Here is a 24,779-nt window from a genome sequence, read left to right on the forward strand (position 1 = left end):
AGTCTGCCATGGCTTGGGCTTTGATTGCTTGCCTTGGTTCGTACTGTAAATCGTATTGAGATAGCTCCACCGCCCATGCCATCATTCTTCCCGCCAGGTCAGGTTTTTGGAGGACTTGTCGGATGGCTTGATCGGTTCTCAAGACGATTGTGTGCCCTTGGAAGTATTGTTTTAGTCTTCTTGACGAAACTAATAGGGCGTAGGGTAGCTTTTCCAACTTGGTGTACCTCATCTTTGCCCCTTGAAGTGTTTTGCTGATGAAGTATATTGGGTGCTGGGTCTTGTCCTCCTCCCTGACTAGGACCGCTGCCATTGCTTGCGTGGTCACAGCCATGTACAAGTATAGGGGCTCTCCTTCTCTAGGCTTGCTGAGTACAGGAGGTTCCGAGAGTATCCTCTTAAAATGGTTGAATGCCTCTTCACATTCCTGGGTCCATTCAAAGGTGATTCCTTTCTTCATTAGGTTGAAGAATGGGATGGCCCTTTCAGCCGAGGCTCCGAGGAACCGAGATAGGGCTGTGAGCTTCCCGGTGAGCCGTTGTACATCTTTGATGCACCCATGGCTTGTCATTTTGAGAACGGCTTCGCACTTGTCTGGGTTGGCTTCTACCCCTCTCTGGGTTATCATGAATCCTAAAAATTTTCCTGCTTCCATGGCGAATGCGCATTTGAGTGGATTGAGTCGCATTTTGAATTTCCTTAATGCTCCAAAGACGGCCTGGAGGTCGTTTATCAAATTGCTCAGCTCTGCTGTTTTTACAAGGATGTCGTCAACATATACCTCTACCGTCTTGCCGATGAGGTCGTGGAAGACTCTGCTCATCAGCCTTTGGTAGGTGGCCCCTGCGTTCTTCAATCCGAAGGGCATTACCTTGTAGCAATAGGTGCCCCTTGGTGTAATGAAGGCTGTTTTGTCCTCGTCAGGTCGGTGCATCGGGATTTGATTGTAGCCGGAATAGGCATCCATGAAACTGAGAAAACGATATCCCGCTGCCGAGTCCACTAGGGTGTCAATGTTGGGGAGGGGAAAGGAGTCTTTTGGACATGCTTTGTTCAGATCAGAGTAGTCTACGCACATCCTCCATTTCCCACTGGGTTTCTTGACTAAGGCAACATTGGATAGCCATGTTGAGTACTCGAGTTCCTTGATGAACCCTGCTTCTAGTAGTCCTGCTATTTGCTTAGCGACTTCCTCCGCTCTTTCTTGTGACATCTTTCTTTGCCACTGGGCTATTGGTTTGGCTTCGGGCTTTATGGCTAGCCGGTGAGACATGACTTCGAGATCTAACCCTGGCATGTCTGATGGGGTCCATGCGAAGAGGTCGCTGTTTGCCCTTACGACTTCTATGAGGGGCCCTTGAGTTCATGGGGTAGGTTTCTGTTAATGAAGGTAAATTGTTCTACCGACTTCTGGTGCACGAAATTGTGATCATCAACAATGGCGCCAAAGGACTTGGAGCTCTTAAACATGAATCACACTTTGTCACAATTCCGCACAACTAACCAGCAAGTGCACTGGGTCGTCCAAGTAATAAACCTTACGTGAGTAAGGGTCGATCCCACGGAGATTGTCGGCTTGAAGTAAGCTATGGTCATCTTGTAAATCTCAGTCAGGCAGATTCAAATGGTGATGGAGGATTGATAATTAAAAGATAAATAATACATAAAATAAAGATAGAGATACTTATGTAATTCATTGGTGGATTTCAGATAAGCGTATGAAGATGCTTTGTTCCCCTTGAACCTCTGCTTTCCTATTGCCTTCTTCCAATCATTCATACTCCTTTCCATGGCAAGCTTTATGTTGGGCATCACCGTTGTCAATGGCTACATCCCGTCCTCTCAGTGAAAATGGTCCTGATGCTCTGTCACAACATCGGCTAATCAGCTGTCGGTTCTCGATCATGTCGGAATAGGATCCATTGATCCTTTTGCGTCTGTCACACGCCCCACAATCGCGAGTTTGAAGCTCGTCACAGTCATCCCTTCCCAGATCCTACTCGGAATACCACAGACAAGGTTTAGACTTTCCGGATCTTAGGAATGGCTGTCATTAATTCTAGCCTATACCACGAAGGTTCCAATCTTAGATTAGAAACCCAAGAGATACACACTCAATCGAAGGTAGAACGGAGGTGGTTGTCAGGCACACGTTCATAGGTGAGAATGATGATGAATGTCATGGATCATCACATTTATCAAGTTGAAGAACAAGTGATATCTTAGAGAAGAAGTAGGCATGAATTGAATAGAAAAACAGTAGTAATTGCATTAATTCATGAGGAACAGCAGAGCTCCACACCTTAATCTATGGTGTGTAGAAACTCCACCGTTGAAAATACATAAGAACAAGGTCTAGGCATGGCCGTGAGGCCAGCCTCCAAATGTGCATAAGACTCTCAAAGATCAAAAGTATATCAAGTGTGTGAAATACAATAGCAAAAGGTCCTATTTATAGAGAACTAGTAGCCTAGGGTTACAGAAATAGGTAATTAATGCAGAAATCTTCTTCCGGGCCCACTTGGTGTGTGCTTGGGCTGAGTATTGAAGCTTTCATGTGTAGAGACTTTTCTTGGATTTAAACGCCAGCTTTTGTGCCAGTTTGGGTATTTAACTCTAGCTTTTGTGCCAGTTTTGGAGTTAAACGCCAGAATTCTTGAGCTAACTTGGAACGCCTGTTTGGGCCATCAAATCTCGAGCAAAGTATGAACTATTATATATTGCTGGAAAGCCCAGGATGTCTACTTTCCAACGCAATTGAGAACGCACCAATTGGGCTTCTGTAGCTCTAGAAAATCCACTTTGAGTGCAGGGAGGTCAGAGTCCAACAGCATCTGCAGTCCTTTTTCAGCCTCTGAATCAGATTTTTGCTCAGGTCCCTCAATTTCAGCCAGAAAATACCTGAAATCACAGAAAAACACACAAACTCATAGTAAAGTCCAGAAGAGTGATTTTTATTTAAAAACTAATAAAAATATAATAAAAACTAATTAAAATATACTAAAAACATACTAAAAACAATGCCAAAAAGCGTATAAATTATCTGCTCATCACAACACCAAACTTAAATTGTTGCTTGTCCCCAAGCAACTGAAAATCAAATAGGATAAAAAAAAGAGAATATACAATGAATTCCAAAAACATCTATGAAGATCAGTATTAATTAGATGAGCGGGGCTTTTAGCTTTTTGCTTCTGAACAGTTTTGGCATCTCACTTTATCCTTTGAAGTTCAGAATGATTGGCATCTATAGGAACTCAGAATCCAGATAGTGTTATTGATTCTCCTAGTTAAGTATGTTGATTCTTGAACACAACTACTTTATGAGTCTTGGCCGTGGCCCTAAGCACTTTGTTTTCCAGTATTACCACCGGATACATAAATGCCACAGACACATAACTGGGTGAACCTTTTCAGATTGTGACTCAGCTTTGCTAGAGTCCCCAATTAGAGGTGTCCAGGGTTCTTAAGCACACTCTTCTTTTTGCTTTGGACCTCGACTTTAACCGCCCAGTCTCAAGTTTTCACTTGACACCTTCACTCCACAAGCACATGGTTAAGGACAGCTTGGTTTAGCCGCTTAGGCCAGGATTTTATTCCTGTGGGCCCTCCTATCCACTGATGCTCAAAGCCTTGGATCCTTTTTATCACCCTTGCCTTTTGCTTTAAAGGGGTATTGGCTTTTTCTGCTTGCTTTTCTTTTTCTTTTCTCTCTTTTTTTTTCGCAAGCTTTTCACTGCTTTTTCTTGCTTCAAGAATCAATTTTATGATTTTTCAGATCATCAGATAACATTTCTCCTTTTCCTTTCATTCTTTCAAGAGCCAACAATTTTAACATTCATAAATAATCAAATTCAAAAATATGCACTGTTCAAGCATTCATTCAGAAAGACAATAGTATTGCCGCCACATCAAAATAATTAAACTGTTTTAAAATTTGAAATTCATGCACTTCTTTTTCTTTTTCAATTGAAAACATTTTTCATTTAAGAAAGGTGATGGATTCATTTTCATAGATTTAAGGCATAGACACTAATGATCATGTAAGAAAGACACAAACATAGATAAACATCAAGCATAATTTTTGAAAAACGGGAAAATAAAGAACAAGGAAGTTAAAGAACGGGTCCACCTTAGTGATGGCGGCTTGTTCTTCCTCTTGAAGATCTTATGGAGTGCTTGAGCTCCTCAATGTCTCTTCCTTGCCTTTGTTGCTCCTCTCTCATGGTTCTTTGATCTTCTCTGATTTCATGGAGGAGGATGGAATGCTCTTGGTGCTCCACCCTTAGTTGTCCCATGTTGGAACTCAATTCTCTTAGGGAGGTGTTGATTTGCTCCCACTAGTTTTGTGGAGGAAGATGCATCCCTTGAGGCATCTCAGAGATTTCATGATGAGGAATTTCCTCATGCTCTTGATGAGGTTCTCTTGTTTGCTCCATTCTTTTCTTAGTGATGGGCTTGTCCTCATCAATGAGAATGTCTCCCTCTATGTCAATTCCAACCGAATTGCAAAGGTGATAAATGAGATGAGGAAAGGCTAACCTTGCCAAAGGAGAGGACTTGTCCGCCACTTTGTAGAGTTCTTGGGATATAACCTCATGAAATTCCACTTCCTCTCTAATCATGATGCTATGTATCATGATAGCCCGGTCTATAGTAGCTTCAGACCGGTTGCTAGTGGGAATGATTGAGCGTTGGATGAACTCCAACCATCCCCTAGCCACAGGCTTGAGGTCATGCCTTCTTAGTTGAACCGGCTTCCCTCTTGAATCTCTCTTCCATTGAGTGCCCTCTTCACATATGTCCATGAGGACTTGGTCCAACCTTTGATCAAAGTTGACCCTTCTAGTGTAGGGGTGTGCATCTCCTTGCATCATAGGCAAGTTGAATGCCAACCTTACATTTTCCGGACTAAAATCTAAGTAATTCCCCCGAACCATTGTAAGCCAATTCTTAGGATCCGGGTTCACACTTTGATCATGGTTCTTGGTGATCCATGTATTGGCATAGAACTCTTGAACCATTAAGATTCCAACTTGTTGAATGGGGTTGGTGAGAACTTCCCAACCTCTTCTTCGGATCTCATGTCGGATCTCCGGATACTCATTCTTTTTGAGTTTGAAAGGGACCTCGGGGATCAGTTTCTTCTTGGCCACAACTTCATAGAAGTGGTCTTGATGCACCCTTGAGAGGAATCTCTCCATCTCCCATGACTTGGAGGTGAAAGCTTTTGCCTTCCCTTTCCTCTTTCTAAAGGTTTCTCCGGCCTTTGGTGCCATAAATGGTTATGGAAAAACAAAAAAGCTTTAGCTTTTACCACACCAAACTTAGAAGGTTGCTCGTCCTCGAGCAAAAGAAGAAAGAAGAGAGTAGAAGAAGAAGAAATAGAGGAGATGGAGTGGGCTATGTGATTCGGCCAAGGGGAAGAAGTGTTGGTTAGGTTGTGTGAAAATGAAGGAGTGAAGATGGGTTTATATAGGGGTGAGAGGGGTGTGTATGGTTCGGCTATAGAGGGTGGGTTTGGGAGGGAAAGTGGTTTGAATTTGAATGGTGAGGTAGGTGGGGTTTTATGAAGGATGGATGTGAGTGGTGAAGAGGATGGTGGGATTTGATAGGTGAGGGGTTTTTGGGGAAGAGGTATTGAGGTGATTGGTGAATGGGTGAAGAAGAGAGAGAGTGGTGGGGTAGGTGGGGATCCTGTGGGGTCCACAAATCCTGAGGTGTCAAGGATATCTCATCCCTGCACCAAGTGGCGTGCAAAACGCCCCTTTCTGCCAATCCTGGCGTTAAACGCCAGGCTGCTGCCCATTTCTGGTGTTTAACGCCAGCTTCTTGCCCATTCCTGGCGTTAAACGCCAGTCTGGTGCCCATTTCTGGCGTTAAACGCCCAGAATTGTGCCAGACTGGGCGTTTAACGCCCATTCTGCTACCCTTACTGGCGTTTAAACGCCAGTAACTGTCTCCTCCAGGGTGTTCTATTTTTCATTCTGTTTTTCACTTTGTTTTTGCTTTTTCAATTGTTTTTGTGACTTCACATGATCATCAACCTACAGAAAACATAAAATAACAAAAGAAAATATAAATTTAACATAGATAAGTAAAGATTGGGTTGCCTCCCAACAAGCGCTTCTTTAATGTCAATAGCTTGACAGTGGCTCTCATGGAGCCTCACAGATGTTCAGAGCAATGTTGGAACCTCCCAACACCAAACTTAGAGTTTGAATGTGGGGGTTCAACACCAAACTTAAAGTTTGGTTGTGGCCTCCCAATACCAAACTTATAGTTTGACTGTGGGGGCTCTGTTTGTTTCTGTATTGAGAGAAGCTCTTCATGCTTCCTCTCCATGGTTACAGAGGGATATCCTTGAGCTTTAAACACAAGGGAGTCTTCATTCACTTGAATGATCAATTCTCCTCTGTCAACATCAATCACAGCCTTTGCTGTGGCTAGGAAGGGTCTGCCGAGGATGATGGATTCATCCATACACTTCCCAGTTTCTAGGATTATGAAATCAGCAGGGATGTAATGGTCTTCAACCTTTACCAAGACATCCTCTACAAGTCCATAAGCCTGTTTCTTTGAATTGTCTGCCATCTCTAGTGAGATTCTTGCAGCTTGTACCTCAATGATCCCTAGTTTCTCCATTACAGAGAGAGGCATAAGGTTTATGCTTGACCCTAGGTCACACAGAGCCTTCTCAAAGGTCATGGTGCCTATAGTACAAGGGATTGAGAACTTTCCAGGGTCCTGTCTCTTCAGAGGTAATCTCTGCCTAGTCAAGTCATCCAGTTCTTTGATGAGCAATGGAGGTTCATTCTCCCAAGTCTCATTACCAAACAACTTGGCATTTAGCTTCATGATTGCTCCAAGGTACTTAGCAACTTGCTCTTCAGTGACATCTTTATCCTCTTCAGAGGAAGAATACTCATCAGAGCTCATGAATGGCAAAAGTAAATTCAATGGAATCTCTATGGTCTCAGTGTGAGCCTCAGATTCCCATGGTTCTTCATCAGGGAACTCTATGGAGGCCAGTGGACGTCCATTGAGGTCTTCCTCAGTGGGAACCACTGCCTCTTCCTCCTCTCCATGTTCGGCCATGTGAGATGTGGTTATGGCCTTGTACTCTCTTTTTGGATTCTCTTCTGTATTGCTTGGGAGAGTACTAGGAGGGAGTTCAGTAATTTTCTTACTCAGCTGACCCACTTGTGCCTCCAAATTTCTAATGGAGGACCTTGTTTCAGTCATGAAACTTTGAGTGGTTTTAATTAGATCAGAGACAATGGTTGCTAAGTCAGAGGGGCTCTGCTTAGAATTCTCTGTCTGTTGCTGAGAAGATGATGGAAAAGGCTTGCTATTGCTAAACCTGTTTCTTCCACCATTATTGTTGTTGAAATCTTGTTGAGGTCTCTGTTGATCCTTCCATGAGAGATTTGGATGATTTCTCCATGAAGGATTATAGGTGTTTCCATAGGGTTCACCCATGTAATTCACCTCTTCCATTGCTGGGTTCTCAGGATCATAAGCTTCTTCTTCAGAGGAAGCTTCCTTAGTTCTGCCTGTTGCTGCTTGCATTCCAGACAGATTCTGAGAAATCATATTGACTTGTTGGGTCAATATTTTATTCTGAGCCAATATGGCATTCAGAGTATCAATCTCAAGAACTCCTTTCTTCTGAGCTGTCCCATTATTCACAGGATTCCTTTCAGAAGTGTACATGAATTGGTTATTTGCAACCATTTCAATGAGTTCCTAAGCTTCTGCAGGCGTCTTCTTCAGATGAAGAGATCCTCCAGCAGAGCTATCCAATGACATCTTGGATAGTTCAGACAGACCATCATAGAAGATTCCTATGATGCTCCATTCTGAAAGCATGTCAGAAGGGCACCTTCTGATCAATTGCTTGTATCTCTCCCAAGCTTCATAGAGGGATTCACCTTCCTTCTGTCTGAAGGTTTGGACTTCCACTCTAAGCTTGCTCAATTTTTGAGGTGGAAAGAACTTTGCCAAGAAGGCATTAACTAGCTTTTCCCAAGAGTTCAGGCTTTCTTTAGGTTGTGAATCCAACCATGTCCTAGCTCTGTCTCTTACAGCAAAAGGAAAAAGCATGAGTCTGTAGACTTCAGGGTCAACCCCATTGGTCTTGACAGTGTCACAGATTTGCAAGAATCCAGCTAAGAACTGATGAGGATCTTCCAATGAAAGTCTATGAAACTTGCAATTCTGTTGCATTAGAGAAACTAATTGAGGCTTAAGCTCAAAGTTGTTTGATCCAATGGCAGGGATTGAGATGCTTCTCCCATAGAAATCAGGAGTAGGTGCAGTAAAGTCACCAAGCACCTTCCTTGCATCGTTGGCATTGTTGTTGTTTTCGGCTGCCATGGTTTCTTCTTCTTTGAAGAGTTCTGTTAGGCCCTCTAAAGAGAATTGTTCTTTAGCTTCTCTTAGCTTTCTCTTCAAGGTCCTTTCAGGTTCAGGATCAGCTTGAACAAGTATGCCTTTATCTTTGTTCCTGCTCATATGAAAGAGAAGAGAACAAGAAAGTAGGGAATCCTCTATGTCACAGTATAGAGATTCCTTGAGGTGTCAGAGGAAAAGAAGAATAGAAGGGGGAGGTGGAGAAGAGGGAATTCGAACTTATCAAGAGGGATAGAGTTCGAATTGCACCTTGATGAGGAGTCTTAGTCCTTTAAATAGAAGGATGTGAAAAGAGGGGAAGAATTTTCAAAAATTAATTAAAAGATTTTAAAAAGAAATTTGAAAATTTGATTGAGATTTTCGAAAACTAAGATTGGGAAAGAAATAAAGTGATTTTTGAAAAAGATTTTGAAATTAGAGAAAGATATGATTGAAAATCAATTTAGAAAAAGAAGAATTTTTTAAAATTAAAGTTGATTACTTGACTATCAAGAAATTAAAAGATATGATTTTAAAATTTAAAGTTTGATCCTTTCTTAATAGGCAAGTAACAACTTGAAAATTTTTGAAGTAAATCTTGAATTGAAGCAAGGATTTTTGAAAATAGTAAAAATAAATATAAAATGGAAAGAAATTGATTTTGAAAGAAATATGATTGAAAAGATATGATTTGAAAAAGATTTGATTTTGAAAAATTATGAAAACTTGAAAAAAATATGAATTAAAAACAAAATCTTTCCTCTAGTGTCATCCTGGCGTTAAACGCCCAGAATGGGCTGGGCGTTTAACGCCCAAATCTCTACCTTTTTGGGCGTTAAACGCCCAGCCAGGTACCCTGGCTGGCGTTTAAACGCCAGTTTTCCTTCTTCACTGGGCGTTTTGAACGCCCAGCTTTTTCTGTTTGATTCCTCTGCTGAATGTTCTGAATCTTCAATTCTCTGTATTATTGACTTGAAAAGACATAGTTTTGAAAAATATTTTTGAATTTTTGATGATGAGAAACAATAAAAATGCAACTAAGATCAAATAAACAATGCATGCAGGACACCAAACTTAAAAATTTTCATATAGGAGACACTAACAATTGAGAATGCATATGAGAAACAACAAAACACACAAAACAAGAGAATTTAAAGATCAGAGCAATGAAATCATCAAGAACAACTTGAAGATTAATGAAGAACATGCATGAATTCGAAAAATGCAAGAAGAACAGAAACATGCAATTGACACCAAACTTAAAAATTGATACTAGACTCAAACAAGAAACATAAAATATTTTTGATTTTGATGGTTTTATAAAATTTTTTTGTGATTTTCGAAACTTGAGTGGAAAAGAAAATAGAAGGGATTCAAAATTTTTAACTAGAATTCCAGGAATCATTGCAATGCTAGTCTAAGACTCCGGTCCAAGAATTAGACATGGCTTACTAGTCAGCCAAGCTTTCAATGAAAGCTCCGGTCCAAAACACTAGACATGGCCAATGGCCAGCCAAGCTTTAGCAGATCATTGCTTTCAATAGCAAAATTGATAGAAATCAACAAGCTCTTGTGATGATAAGTTGAAACCTCGGTCCAAAAGATTAGACATGGCTTCTCAGCCAGCCAGACTTCAAAAATCATCATGAAACTTTAGAATTCATTCTTAAAAATTCTGAAGAACAGAATAGAAATTTTTTTTTGTATTTTTGAAAATTTTTTCGAAAAAAAAATAAAAAGTAAAAGGCATAAACATAAAATAAAATTACCTAATCTAAGCAACAAGATGAACCGTCAGTTGTCCAAACTCGAGCACTCCCCGGCAATGGTGCCAAAAACTTGGTGCACGAAATTATGATCATCAACAATGGCGCCAAAGGACTTGGAGCTCTTAAACATGAATCACACTTTGTCACAATTCCGCACAACTAACCAGCAAGTGCACGGGGTCGTCCAAGTAATAAACCTTACGTGAGTAAGGGTCGATCCCACGGAGATTGTCGGCTTGAAGCAAGCTATGGTCATCTTGTAAATCTCAATCAGGCAGATTCAAATGGTGATGGAGGATTGATAATTAAAAGATAAATAAAACATAAAATAAAGATAGAGATACTTATGTAATTCATTGGTGGATTTCAGATAAGCATATGAAGATGCTTTGTTCCCCTTGAACCTCTGCTTTCCTATTGCCTTCTTCCAATCATTCATACTCCTTTCCATGGCAAGCTTTATGTTGGGCATCACCGTTGTCAATGACTACATCCCGTCCTCTCAGTGAAAATGGTCCTGATGCTCTGTCACAACATCGGCTAATCAGCTGTCGGTTCTCGATCATGTCGGAATAGGATCCATTGATCCTTTTGCGTCTGTCACACGCCCCACAATCGCGAGTTTGAAGCTCGTCACAGTCATCCCTTCCCAGATCCTACTCGGAATACCACAGACAAGGTTTAGACTTTCCGGATCTCAGGAATGGCTGCCATTAATTATAGCCTATACCACGAAGGTTCCAATCTTAGATTAGAAACCCAAGAGATACACACTCAATCGAAGGTAGAACGGAGGTGGTTGTCAGGCACACGTTCATAGGTGAGAATGATGATGAGTGTCACGGATCATCATATTCATCAAGTTGAAGAACAAGTGATATCTTAGAGAAGAAGTAGGCGTGAATTGAATAGAAAAACAGTAGTAATTGCAGTAATTCATGAGGAACAGCAGAGCTCCACACCTTAATCTATGGTGTGTAGAAACTCCACCGTTGAAAATACATAAGAACAAGGTCTAGGCATGGCCGTGAGGCCAGCCTCCAAACGTGCATAAGTCTCTCAAAGATCAAAAATATATCAAGTGTGTGAAATACAATAGCAAAAGGTCCTATTTATAGAGAACTAGTAGCCTAGGGTTACAGAAATAGGTAATTAATGCAGAAATCTTCTTCCGGGCCCACTTGGTGTGTGCTTGGGCTGAGCATTGAAGCTTTCATGTGTAGAGACTTTTCTTGGAGTTAAACGCCAGAATTCTTGAGCTGACTTGGAACGCCTGTTTGGGCCATCAAATCTCGAGCAAAGTATGAACTATTATATATTGTTGGAAAGCCCAGGATGTCTACTTTTTAATGCAATTGAGAACGCGCCAATTGGGCTTCTGTAGCTCCAGAAAATCCACTTTGAGTGCAGGGAGGTCAGAGTCCAACAGCATCTGCAGTCCTTTTTCAGCCTCTGAATCAGATTTTTGCTCAGGTCCCTCAATTTCAGCCAGAAAATACCTGAAATCACAGAAAAATACACAAACTCATAGTAAAGTCCATAAGAGTGATTTTTATTTAAAAACTAATAAAAATATAATAAAAACTAATTAAAATATACTAAAAACATACTAAAAACAATGCCAAAAAGCGTATAAATTATTCGCTCATCAAGAATTCCCATTCTTTGCCCGAGATTTGATGGCCCAAACCGGCGTTCAAAGTCAGCTCAAGAATTCCCAGCGTTAAACGCCGGAACTGGCACCAAAGTGGGAGTTAAACGCCCAAACTGGCACAAAAGCTGGCGTTTAACTCCAGGAAAAGTCTCTACACGAAAATGCTTCAATGCTCAGCCCAAGCACACACCAAGTGGGCCCGGAAGTGGATATTTACGTTATTTACGCATTTTTGTAAACCCTAAGCTACTAGTTCTCTATAAATAGGACCTTTTGCTATTGTATTTAGGGTGGAATCTTTGAGTAGTTCTATGCTACCTTAGATCACGTTTTGGGGCTGGCCTCACGGCCATTCCTAGACCTTGTTCTTATGTATTTTCAACGGTGGAGTTTCTACACACCATAGATTAAGGTGTGGAGCTCTGCTGTACCTCGAGTATCAATGCAATTATTATTGTTCTTCTATTCAATTCAGCTTGTTCTTGTTCTAAGATATCACTTGTTCTTCAACTTGATGAATGTGATGATCCGTGACACTCATCATCATTCTCACCTATGAACGTGTGCCTGACAACCACCTTCGTTCTACCTTCGATTGAGTGTTTGTCTCTTGGATTCCTTAATCAGAATCTTCGTGGTATAAGCTAGAATTGATGGCGGCATTCTTGAGAATCCGGAAGGTCTAAACCTTGTCTGTGGTATTCTGAGTAGGATTCAAGGATTGAATGACTGTGACGAGCTTCAAACTCGTGATTGTGGGGCGTTAGTGACAGACGCAAAAGAATCACTGGATTCTATTCCGACATGATCGAGAACCGACAGATGAATAGCCGTGCTGTGACAGAGTGCGTTGAACATTTTCACTGAGAGGACGAGATTATAGCCACTGACAACAGTGATGCCCAACATACAGCTTGCCATGGAAAGGAATAAGAAGGATTGGATGAAGACAGTAGGAAAGCAGAAAGACGGGAGGGACAAAGCATCTTCATACGCTTATCTGAAATTCTCACCAATGAATTACATAAGTATCTCTATCTTTATTTTATGTTTTATTTATCTTTTAATCATTCATCATCCATAACCATTTGAATCCGCCTGACTGAGATTTACAAGATGACCATAGCTTGCTTCATACCAACAATCTCCTTGGGATCGACCCTTACTCAAGTAAGGTTTATTACTTGGACGACCCAGTGCACTTGCTGGTTAGTTGTGAGAAGTTGTGATAAAGAGTTGAGATTACAATTGTGCGTACCATGTTGATGGCGCCATTGATGATCACAGTTTCGTGCACCAGTGCTTCGCTTTGGCTATGCATGTCGTGAACCGTGCTAGGAACTTCTAGGATATGTCTGCGAAGGTCGTGATGGATCCTTGTGGGAGAGTGTTGAACCATCGGATCGCCGGGCTGGCCAGTGTTACGGGAAACGCTTGGCACCTAACAGCGTCGCTTACTCCTTCCAAATTCATTCTTGCTTCAAAAGCTGTGACATGTTCCTAGGGGTCCTTGGTCCCGTCATATCTCATGTCCGTCGGCTTGTCGAAGTTTCTTGGGAGCCGGACCTTGAGAATTGAGGGGTGAAAAGGGGTTGCTCCGATGATGACGGGATCTTCTTGTTTCCTGGCCTCCTCTTTCTGGGACTGCCAACGGCTTTCCGACTTGCTTCGAGTGGGTCTGGAAGTTGCTTGTGTATGCGCCTCTTCGTGCCTTGTTAGGATTCTACCTTGGCTACCGTGCGCACGGGAGGTGGAGCGGGTGTGGGCGTGGGACCGGCTGACGCCGCCGTGTGAGCGGCTGGCGTTTCCCTGGGATTGGTCCCTCACCGCCAATTCCTGCTCGAGGTTCTGTACCCTGTGCCTAAGCTCTTGTATGATCTTGGCGCTGTCGGCCCCCGTTTCCCCGAATGGGCGCCTTTCGGGGTCTGGGTATACATTTGGTTGGGCTGAACGAATGGTCTCGGGTATTCGGTAGCGCGGGCCGTTGAGCTTGCTCTGCTCAAACGGGCTCCGCCTCCTTTGCAGAGCTCCTCCAAAGTGATGTGTCGCTCCATGTCTGCGCCGGGATCCCCACAGACGGCGCCAATGTTCGTTACCTGGGGTTCTCGGGTTATCGGTAGGTGGTGACTAGGAGAGAGAGAGGAAGATCCCGAGCGGGCGTGGAGCGTGTGCGAGCAACGCCGGAGGGCGGACGGAGTGGGGGGATGGCCACCTGCAAGGACACTCCAACGATCAAGTCAGAGTCCCTACTGGGGGTGGCAGAATTAGGTAAGGGTGTGACGTACCTTGGGGGAGAGCTGTTCTCTCCCCTTATATACCATGCTGGGTGGGCCTGATGGTGGCCTAGCCCATTAGTTGAGGTGTCGAGCTGTCTCCTTCCACGTGTGCGGGTTGTCCGTACTTAAGGTCGGTACTCCGGGTACCGACCCTGGGGATTCCGACCCGAATGGTGGCATGCTCAGCGTGGTTAGTTGGATCTCCGGGTCGGGCGTGACCAACCGACCCGTAGGGATCTGTTATGGTTTTTGGGCCTGGGTGAGGCAGTGCCCCGACCCGACAACTTCTTGGGCTGGGCTAACAGCCCGTAACATGAATTAACTTTGATTATTATACTATTTATAAATTTTGACGAGTTAAGCCTTAAAGTGGTCCCTCATGTTAATAGTTACTCAAAGTCCTTAACACTACTAGAAAATTAGTTATTACAGACGGATATTTCTGACGGATTTTATCCCACGGAAATACAGACGGAATTTCAGAGGAATTTTTTGTCGGAAAACAAAAAAAAAATGAATTAGCATAAATTACAGACGGAAAACAGAATCCGTCGATAATTCTAACGGTAAAATTATTTTTTTTCGTGGGAAATGATTACAGACGAAAAATCCGTCTGTAATTAAATAGACAAAACGCCGCATTTTATTAAATTATTACAAACGGAAAATTCGTCTGTAATTTAAATTTTCTGTCAAAAACATTGAGGTAACCCTAACTCAACCCTACCTTCTCGAGCTCCATCCACACCCCCACACAAGTGAGAGCTTCTTCCTCTCTCCGTCCATGCTCTCTCCATCACACGAGCTTCTTCCTCTCTCCTTCTTATTTTGTAATATAAAACTGTGCTCCTCCGCTCCCCTCGCCGGCGGTGCTACCGTCCTCCTTTTGACGTTTTTCTTGAGCTCAGAGCCGGCAGCTCCATTCACATTCCACACAAATCTAACGAGCTTATCCCTCTCTCAGTCAATGAGCTGCTTTTTCTCTCCATCGCACGAGCATCTTTTGCCGCTGCCGCCGCCGCTCGTGTCGCACGAGCCCCCTCCGCCGCCGCTCTCGTCGCATCTGCTCCCTTCGTCATCGTCTCTTGGAGGTTAGATTTTTAATCCGCTAATTAACCGAAACTGAAGCCCTCCATTTTTCTTCGCTTGGAGGTTAGTTCGTTCAGCATTTCGTTCCTTTCGTTGTTCTTGTTCTGCGATTTGATAATAGTGATTGATGATTCTGTTATGTTAATTTTTGCAGGAACATAATTTGGGAGGGGATAGGGTAAGCATTCGCAATGAGTTCATCACTACACTCTTAATTTCAGAAATGCAAATTGTTTTGTTAATTTCGATTCGATGCATTTCGTTTCAGATAAAAACATTGCAACATGAGATTTCATGCAGATCTGTTTCAATAAAAACAAGTGCCCTAAAAGCTGGTAGTAACGATGAAGGAAGACAATATAATATGGTGTTGTAGTGTTGAAGGAAAAAGGGAAGAGTTCTTGGAATAACTTTTGAGTTCTAGGAACAGATCAAGATCAAGGAGTGGAAAAAAGAGATATTCATCTGAAGAATGCTCATCATCTTCCTCAGATATTAGTAAGGATTTCAAATATCGAAAAAGGGAGGCATCAAAAGACAAATAGAAAACACGGGAGTAAAAAGAGCAAGGTAAAAGGTGAAGCTGCAAATATTGTAGCAGATTCTATAAGTGAGAACGAAATTTCAAGAAAAGAAATGGGATTGGATTGGATGCTCAGGCCTGAGAGTAAGGGACCAACAGTTTTAGATACAGTGGAGAAATTGCCAGAGGAAGATCCTGTTGAGGAGGTATGAATCAGTGTCGATATTTTTTTGCCCTTTAGCTTCCTGTTCTCCTATTTAGTTCTTTATTTATCTTCTAATTGTTTGTTGTGGACAACATTTGCTGGTACTTTTGGCTATGCTGCTCCAGGTTACACCTTTTCCCTTATAACTTTGAAATGATAGTGATCACATCATTTTTCACTTGTTCTGTTGATTTAGTTTATATTTCATTTTTCTCTATTAAGATAATAAGATCTTTATATGGTAAATCTTTAAAATGGATTAAGCTTATGCAATATCTACTGTCTATTCTATATCATTTTTCACTTGCTGCTGCTTTTTGCTGCAGTGTGATAGTGATCCTTCTAAGAGAATATGATTATGGATTATTCTTTCCCTGGTCAGGTGAGTAATGGCATGGCAGGTTTAATTCAGGCTTTGAAAGTAAAAAATTGTGCTGGAATTATGGGTTATGAAACAAGGATCTCATCTTTTGATAGGTTGTTGGTATTGAAGGGCATAATCCTAGTGGGCATTGCTTAGTTGCATCTAAATTGGTAGATTCTATACCACCTACCTCTGTTGCTGATGATAAGGATTTGAATCCAGCAAAGAAGCTAGCTATTGATAAAAGTCAACCAATTGATATTACTTCTAAAAAGATAGAGTTGTCCATGGTATTTACTCTACTCGTTTCTTAGTCATTGGCTCTGTTATAAAATTATATTATGCACTAGGTTCCATTTTTGGTATTTTGGTAAAATTTTACAGATTTTTACTATAGTTTCTTTTTTAACAATGACAAATTACTAACATCTTAATTAGCCAAGCCAAAGTATGGTTAACCTACTGATCGCTTGAGTAGGCTTGCAAACTATATGGTTAACCTACTAACTTACAATCTGTGTAAGTTGTCCGGATTTTCGTTTAAGTCTCTTGTGTAGTTCTTGCTTTGGATGTTGGTTCAGTTCTGAATCAGTTGCCTTTGCTCTTATTGATTGAATGAGTCTTTATTTTCAAATTATTTGGTGCATTGATTTATTATAAACTTATATTCACTCAAAGTAGATGCAATTACAGTGATGCTTAATTGGTATAGGTTGCTTCAAAACAATGCAATTTCGTTCAGATTCCTACAGCAATTGGAAGCCTAGAAAAGCTTCAGACACTTGATCTCTCCAATAACGATTTTAGTGGCGAGATACCGAATTCTTTGGGAGGCCTCAAGAACCTGAATTATTTGTAAGTTACTTATATTACAGATTCTAACTGTTCAAAAGTGAGAATACTGATTATCATATTATATATTGTATATACTCCTTTTTCTTCTTCCTGATTCATAAGAGTTTGATAAGAGTCTATACTGCCTTTTATATTTTCATGTTGTTATAAATTATTAATTAGTCAAGTATCATTACAGAAAGGTTCCAATCAGAAATATATATGCTTTTTAGTGATGTAATGTGATAATGTATAGTTGAAATAGATAGTGTAACAAAATTGAATTAACCTTAGATAATTTGTTACGTCTTAATTTTTATATGTTAGAAAATTCAATCCAAATAGCAGGACTATGTAAATTACCGATTAAATCCATTTGAAGCCAAAAGGATGGATATTGTTGCTAAGAAGTAAGAAATGTTATGAAGGTAAAATTTTGGTTAAAATTCAGGCTTATGTGACACAAGATGACAACTTGATTGGGACACTAACAGTGAGAGAGACGATTTCATACTCTGCTTAGTTGCGGCTACCAGACAAGATGGCGCCGTCGGATAAGGAAGCACTTGTTGAGAGCACCATAATGGCAATGGGGCTTCAGGATTGTGCAGACACTGTGATTGGGAACTGGCACTTGAGAGGGATAAGTGGTGGAGAAAAGAGAAGGGTTAGCATTGCCTTGGAGATCTTGATGAGGCCTAGATTGCTCTTCCTTGATGAACCTACAAGTGGACTTGACAGGTTCACATACCCTTGGTTTTACTTCTTGTTGGGATCCAATTGTGCTTGTTTTCATGCCAATTCTCCACCACTGGGCCAATTCTCCACCTGGTAGGTTTCTAAGCTATTGAATATCCTTCATGATGTTGGTATCTCTGGCTACCACCGCTTTGATTTACACTATTGATTGTTATTATTATCTTTATTATTTAAGCTTTTTTTACTTATTATTGGTTTTGGGGCACTTAACATTGCCCAAAGATCTGTTATTTCCATTCCCTACCCTGCTCCTGATGCTGAATGAGTAACATAGAAATCAAAGAACTATTGATGATCAAAACATAGATGGGCTAAAGAATTTTGATTTGCAGGTACTAAAGAGACTATTGGACTTTGACAAGAAACTTCCTTCTCCTGATGCTCTTCTCATCAATGGGCAAAGAGATTCTGCTGTCTTTACCGATCAAGCAGGTAATAACTAATTATTAATTAACCATCTCTCCATCTCCATTAATATTCACTATTTGAAACTAAATAAAAATTAAATCAACTATATTTATTTGCAGGGAAGACTTACAAATTCAGAGTGTCCAATGTTGGGTTAACAACATCAATTAACTTCAGGATTCAAGGCCACTCATTGAAACTGATTGAAGTTGAAGGTGCTCACACATTACAAGACACATATGAGTCCCTTGATAATCATATGGGTCAATCAGTGGTGACGTGTACCACAAAGCTCGGCTAAGACTGTAACCAACCATATAATTTGGATACGTCCCAAAAGCACGGAAAGCCAAATCAGATTCAGATAGACGTCACCAACGTCTCCTCTGTTATCAACAAACAGGAGAGAATCTCGGAACAAACTAAAACGTTACACACCACCCGTCTATATAAGCGGACTAACTCAACTCAGAAAACCAGGTTACAAAAAACTCTCACTTTCACTTATTTATCTCATATTTGAATACCTTCTCTAACTTGAGCGTCTGAGTACTTTTTGCAGGTGCTCCCGCCGCCGTAATCTGCAAACGTCGAGGTTAATCTCGAGCTTACTTCTGAGGCGATTTATAACTCTTCCACGAAGCAAACAGCCTCACCCGGAGACACATACCTCGGCCCGAGCTGAACGGAACATTTGGCGCCCACCGTGGGACCCGAAGCATTATTTTAACCCTACTATTTCTCTACATCGCACTTTGTATTTCTTTTCACGCAGGGTCACACAACCTTTGAACATGGCCAACAACGGAATTCACCAACCCACCCAGGCCGAACTCATCGCCCAGATGGCTGAGCTTCAGGCGGAAGTCAAAAGACTTGCCGAACTGTCCGCTCAAAATAACGCCAGCAAACGTGAAGAAAACGGCTCTAAAGGAAAAAGCAACACAGACCTGCTAAGTGCAGACCCACCAAAGGAGAAACTGACCTTAGACAACCCGTTCTCTGAAGATATCACCAATTATCAAATGCCAAAACATTTCACACTGCCTTCCTCACTCGAGCCATATAAGGGGATTGGTGACCCCCGGGCTCATATTAAGAAATTTCAATCTATGATGTTCTTTAATGGCCCTAATAACGAACCTGTTCTTTGCAGAGCTTTCCCCACTTATCTCGACGGTGCGGCTTTACTTTGGTTCTCAAAGTTACCTGCAGGATCAATCTTCTCTTTTGAGGAACTGGCGAAATCCTTATAGACCACTTCGCTGTAGCACGGATATATGTGCATGGATCGGACTACCTCGAGACCATTCGCCAAGGTCCCCATGAAAGCTTGAAAGACTATCTGACCAGATTCGCGGAAGCAACAATGGAAATACCCGACCTGGATCCCGCCATCCACTTGCACGCCCTAAAGGTCGGACTCAAACCCAGAAAATTCAGAGAAACCATCGCGGTAACCAAACCAAAGACGCTGGAGGAATTCCGAGAAAGGGCGGCTGGACAAATGGAGATTGAAGAGCTCCGTGAAGCCGAAAAGATAGAAAAAAAGCAACCAAGAAGAGAGGATGACAGAACCACAAGGTCGGCGAGTGTCAAAGACCCCAGAAAGCCCTTCAGGCTGACCCCAAAGTTCGACAACTACACCAAATTCAACACAAGAAGGGAGAAGATCATCAAAGAAATCCTCAACGCCAAGATCATAAAACCACCAACAAGGGCAGGAAGCTATCAAGATCAACGCTTTGTCGATAAGAGCAAACACTGCGCTTTCCATCAGAAATATGGACATACAACCGACGAGTGCGTAATAGCTAAAGATCTGCTAGAAAGATTGGCTCGACAAGGCCTCCTCAATAAGTACATTGAAGGGAGAAAGCACAAAGGAGATAACAAGGATCGAGAAGAGCGTCGTCAAGCTCCAGGGAACAAGGAGGACAACAACTGGCCAAACAACAACCCTCCCAAAAGCATTATAAACTGTATATCCGGGGGATTCGCCGGAGGAGGTGAGACAAATTCGGCGCGAAAACGAAGTTACCGTGCAATGTTAGCAATTGAAGGAACAACGCCACAAAAGGCCAACGACACACCCGACCTCAGCATCACCTTCAGCCAGGGGGATATATGCTCGGCAACACCAAACTTGGACGACCCAGTGGTAATTTCCATCCAAATAGGCGAGCTACTGGTAAGAAAAGTCCTCATGGACCCAGGTAGCAGTGCCGATGTCCTTTTTTATTCTACTTTCTTAAAAATGAAATTATCTAAAAAACTCATGCAACCCTCATCTGGAGAACTGGTAGGGTTCTCTGGAGAAAGGGTCCCAATCAAAGGATACATATGGTTAAAAACAATAATGGGGGAGGGCTCACTATTACGGACCGTCGACATGCAATATTTAGTGGTTGACTGCCCAAGCCCTTATAATATTATTCTCGGAAGGCCTGCCCTAAACATGTTCAGGGCGATAGTATCCACTTATCATCTATGTGTTAAGTTTCAGGCACAGGACGGCAGAATAGCCACAATCCACTCCGATCGCCAACAAGCTCGGCAATGCTATAACGCAAGCCTAAAAAGATCGGCAGCAAGACTAGACTTTAACCAAGAAGTCAAAGCAATTCATAGCGTGAACGAAGTGTTATCCCTAGCAGAACTAGATCCCAGGGAAGACACCCAAGAAAAACCTCAGCCGACGGATGAACTCGCGAAGGTCCAGCTAACATCAAAGCCGGGACAGGTCACATACATCAGCCAGGCGCTACAGGGACAACAGAAGACCGAACTCATAAGAGTACTACAAGCGCCTCCTTCCTTCAAAAACCCAGAGCCACCAACACTCTGTTCCTTTTTCTTCTTCAAAAAGGACTGAAGCCGAGACGGATCAAGAAGAGGAACACGTCCACCTATACAAAGACAAGGATCCGAAACAGAGGAAAAATCAAAAAACAAAAATAAGACGACCAAATAATACCTATATAATCCTTCAAACCCACAGTATCACCAGAATCATATAAACCGAGCATGTCACTAATTGACAAACATTCCCCACCAGCAAAACTCTCAACAAGAAAGTCCAATAACAACTCTTCTTCCTCGCTACATTCATTAGCTTCAAGAATTTGAATCGGCTCCGAACACCAGTATAAAGGGAATTTCTCCACAAGCTCATCATCCAAATAAAAGGGATACTCCGATTCCATCGAGCGAACTTTAACATACATCAGTTTAAAATTTTTAAACGAGGATTTATACAACAGAAAAAGAGAACGACCAGGAAAACTACTCAGACAAACCCACAACCCCTTCCGAACCCCCTTCGATTGAAAAAGAGAAAAGAAAACGGGAAGGGAACAAGGAACGGATAGGAAATCCATCAAACACTGAAACGCATGCAAAAAGCCCAAGAATTAGGGTGTAATTGAGAGGGAGCACAGTTCAACTGGGTAAGGACGTCACACTCAAAAGGGGAAAACGGAAAAGTAACACGAAGTTCGGTAAGGCAAGGAGTGTAAAAATAAAAGTACTGCCAGTCCCCCCTCATTTGATAAACCCTATCCTCACCAGAACAGCAAAGAAACTCCACTTTCACTCCAGAACCCTCCTTAACTACCTTCAAACCCTGAAGCTCACGAATTGAATCAACATCCACATACGAAGAAGAACGGGTCTTCACGTCGTCATGCATCCAATGATATGGGTTATCCTTTTTCTCCTCTACAGATTTCACTTTCTCTTTCTGTCTCGCCATTTACAGAAAGCAAGAAACGAAAAACAAAAGATAAGAGAAGAAAGCTAACCTTTGGAAGTCATACTTGGAAGAAGAGTACAAAATAAAACTGAACAGCAGTTCCAAAACAAACCAGATATTATTGCAAGCCCACTAAGTATCATGGGTAGTGTAAGTAACAGCCCCCCACTAACATCGAAAACCAAAACGGCAAGAAAGGGCATTAATTGTAACACAAGTCTCTGAGGCAACAGTCTTTTCAACTTCAGACAAAATTCAAAACACAGTCAAAAGGGCCCAGATCCACAAAAATAAACAAAATTATACGCGGGAAAAATAAGCAAACAAAAGCTTGCCCGCTATCTCCGAAAGACAGCAAACAAGCTTGGGGGCTATGACGTGTACCACAAAGCTCGGCTAAGACTGTAACCAACCATATAATTCGGATACGTCCCAAAAGCACGGAAAGCCAAATCAGATTCAGATAGACGTCACCAACATCTCCTCTGTTATCAACAAACAGGAGAGAATCTCGGAACAAACTAAAACGTTACACACCACCCGTCTATATAAGCGGACGAACTCAACTCAGAAAACCAGGTTACAAAACACTCTCACTTTCACTTATTTATCTCATATTTGAATACCTTCTCTAACTTGAGCGTCTGAGTGCTTTTTGCAGGTGCTCCCGCCGCCGTGTTCTGCAAACGCCGAGGTTAATCTCGAGCTTACTCCTGAGGCGATTTATAACTCTTCCACGAAGTAAACAGCCTCACCCGGAGACGCATACCTCGGCCCGAGCTAAACGGAACAAGTGGTATAGTTGAACAATACACTTTGAGTTTATATTTTGAATTATAGTTGATGTATCAATACACTTTTTGATGTATGGTTGTTACTTATTATTATAGTTGATGTATCAATACACTTTGTTTATGTTTTGAATTATATTGACTTCTTGTTTATAGTACTTTTCTTTTAGTTTGATAATACGATGAATTTGTTTATTTTTTAAAATATTATAAATATTCGAATACAAATTAGATAAAAATTTGTATTAAATTTATATTTATTTTGTATGAAAACAAGTTTATTGCAATGGAAAAATCTAAAAAAAATATTTTACCTTACTGACGAATTTACAGACGAATTTTCTGTCTGTAATCAGAGTGTGAGATGATTTTTCAAGGTTCAAATTACAGACGGAAAGTCTGTTGGAAAATTCGTCTGTAATTACAGACGAAAAATCCGTCAAAAAATCCGTCTGTAATTACCGACAGAAAATCTGTCAGAAAGTTCGTCGTCTTCGAGAAATGGATGGAGAATTTACAGAGAAAAAATCCGTCGGTAACTGGTAAAAATCCGTCGGTAAATAATTTCCAACGAAACTTTTACAGAGGGACAAAATCTGGTAATTTCGTCAATAACCAAAAATCTGTCTGTAGTAAAGACTAAATCTGTCTGTAAATCTGTCTGTATTAATCCATTTTCTAGTTGTGTTAAACTTATACGCTGGAACTCATAGTAACCCCGCAGGTAGTTTCCGTCAGCTAAGTCCCATCGATCAAAAAGCACACGTGACATGCTGACATGCTTGGATTATCTGATGTAAAAGAAATAAGTTTTTGGTGGCAATTCGGTCCTTGAATCATTTTGAAAAATTCTAATTCCTAAATTTGGTGAAATTTTTTCAATGACTTTGATCTTTTCTCTTCTCCCCTTCCTTGTCACGATCTGTGCCACCACCAAAAACTTCGCCTCCACCTCAATCATCCATGCCACCTCCGGCCAATTTCTCACCCCCAAGTCCTGCATTAGTGCCGCCACCAAGATCATAGCCACGGTTGGCTTCAACCCCTCTTTCCCAAAATTCACCTCCTCCTTCAACTTCCATGTCTCCCTCAAGACTTGCGCCTCCTCCTCTCACAACACCTAACACTTAACCAGCTCCTTCGATCAAATTTTTCACCTAGGTCATCATCTTCCCCACCACCCCCAAAACGATTAGTGCCGCCTCCGGCATCCATTCTCACTCCACTTCAAAACGAATCACAGACAGACAATTCTAGTTCTACAGCTGGAGGAGGTGGTAAAGGAATTGGTACTATTGCAATAGTGACTATTAGTATAGTGGCTGGTTGTTTGGGATTATTGGAGTTGTAATTTGGTGCACGATGAAGAGAAAAAAGAAAAAAGGTGTTTCACAATGGTGGTTATATTCTTCGATTATACTAAACTAAAATTGAAATTTGCAGGGAAATGTCGGCCAGTGATAGAGTGGACAAAGTGTTAAAATTGGAGCTGGTACAACTGAGGGATAGCTGGATTCTCCTCTGATGATGTGTCCATACAGATGCCTAAAGCTGGGGTATATTTTCTTTGTTTTTGTTTATTCTCTGCTTCCAACTTTTTTGTTTTTGTTTATTTTTTTCTTTTTCATGATATTCATTCATTAAACTGTCAGTATAAGTATTAGAACAAATCTAGATTGTAGGTTATTTGGCTGAGAATGTTCTAGTCTGTTATAAGAAGAGACGGAGAGAGGTGAGAAGGAATTTATAATGTGCAATACTGTAAGCTTGTAAAGTTCCTATGAAGATAAAGAGAATAAGGTTTGCAGAACAGTTGCGACGAGAAGCAAAGAGAAGAGAAGAGAAAGACTACAGTTGTTGAATTAAATTTAGGGATTAAGGTTTTTCAAATTAATTTAGAGACCAAATTGCCACAAAAAACTTCCCTCTTCCACATCAGATAACCGTTGGGCTTGCTAG

General features: G+C 41.4%; 1 protein-coding gene and 1 non-coding gene across 2 annotated transcripts; both read left to right on the forward strand.

Annotated features, from left to right (window-relative positions):
• Positions 1 to 7,866: 7,866 nt before the first annotated feature.
• Positions 7,867 to 7,974, forward strand: LOC148562985 (small nucleolar RNA R71). The gene has a single exon (XR_015886921.1). It is a non-coding gene; the product is annotated as a small nucleolar RNA R71 (small nucleolar RNA).
• An 11,670-nt stretch (positions 7,975 to 19,644) lies between these two features.
• LOC148562986 (uncharacterized) lies at positions 19,645 to 21,150 on the forward strand. The gene has a single exon (XM_088491104.1). It carries the CDS (start codon positions 19,645 to 19,647, stop codon positions 21,148 to 21,150), a length of 1,506 nt encoding a protein of 501 aa, XP_088347230.1.
• Positions 21,151 to 24,779: the final 3,629 nt, after the last annotated feature.

This window comes from Arachis ipaensis, chromosome B6 (genome assembly GCF_059453495.1).
Source record: "Arachis ipaensis isolate K30076 ecotype BB chromosome B6, ASM5945349v1, whole genome shotgun sequence".
Classification (NCBI taxonomy): domain Eukaryota; kingdom Viridiplantae; phylum Streptophyta; class Magnoliopsida; order Fabales; family Fabaceae; genus Arachis; species Arachis ipaensis.

What these genes read in the sequence shown, in the direction of transcription:
- LOC148562986 (XM_088491104.1), top strand. Translation starts at nt 19,645, where the DNA reads ATGGAAATACCCGACCTGGATCCCGCCATCCACTTGCACGCCCTAAAG.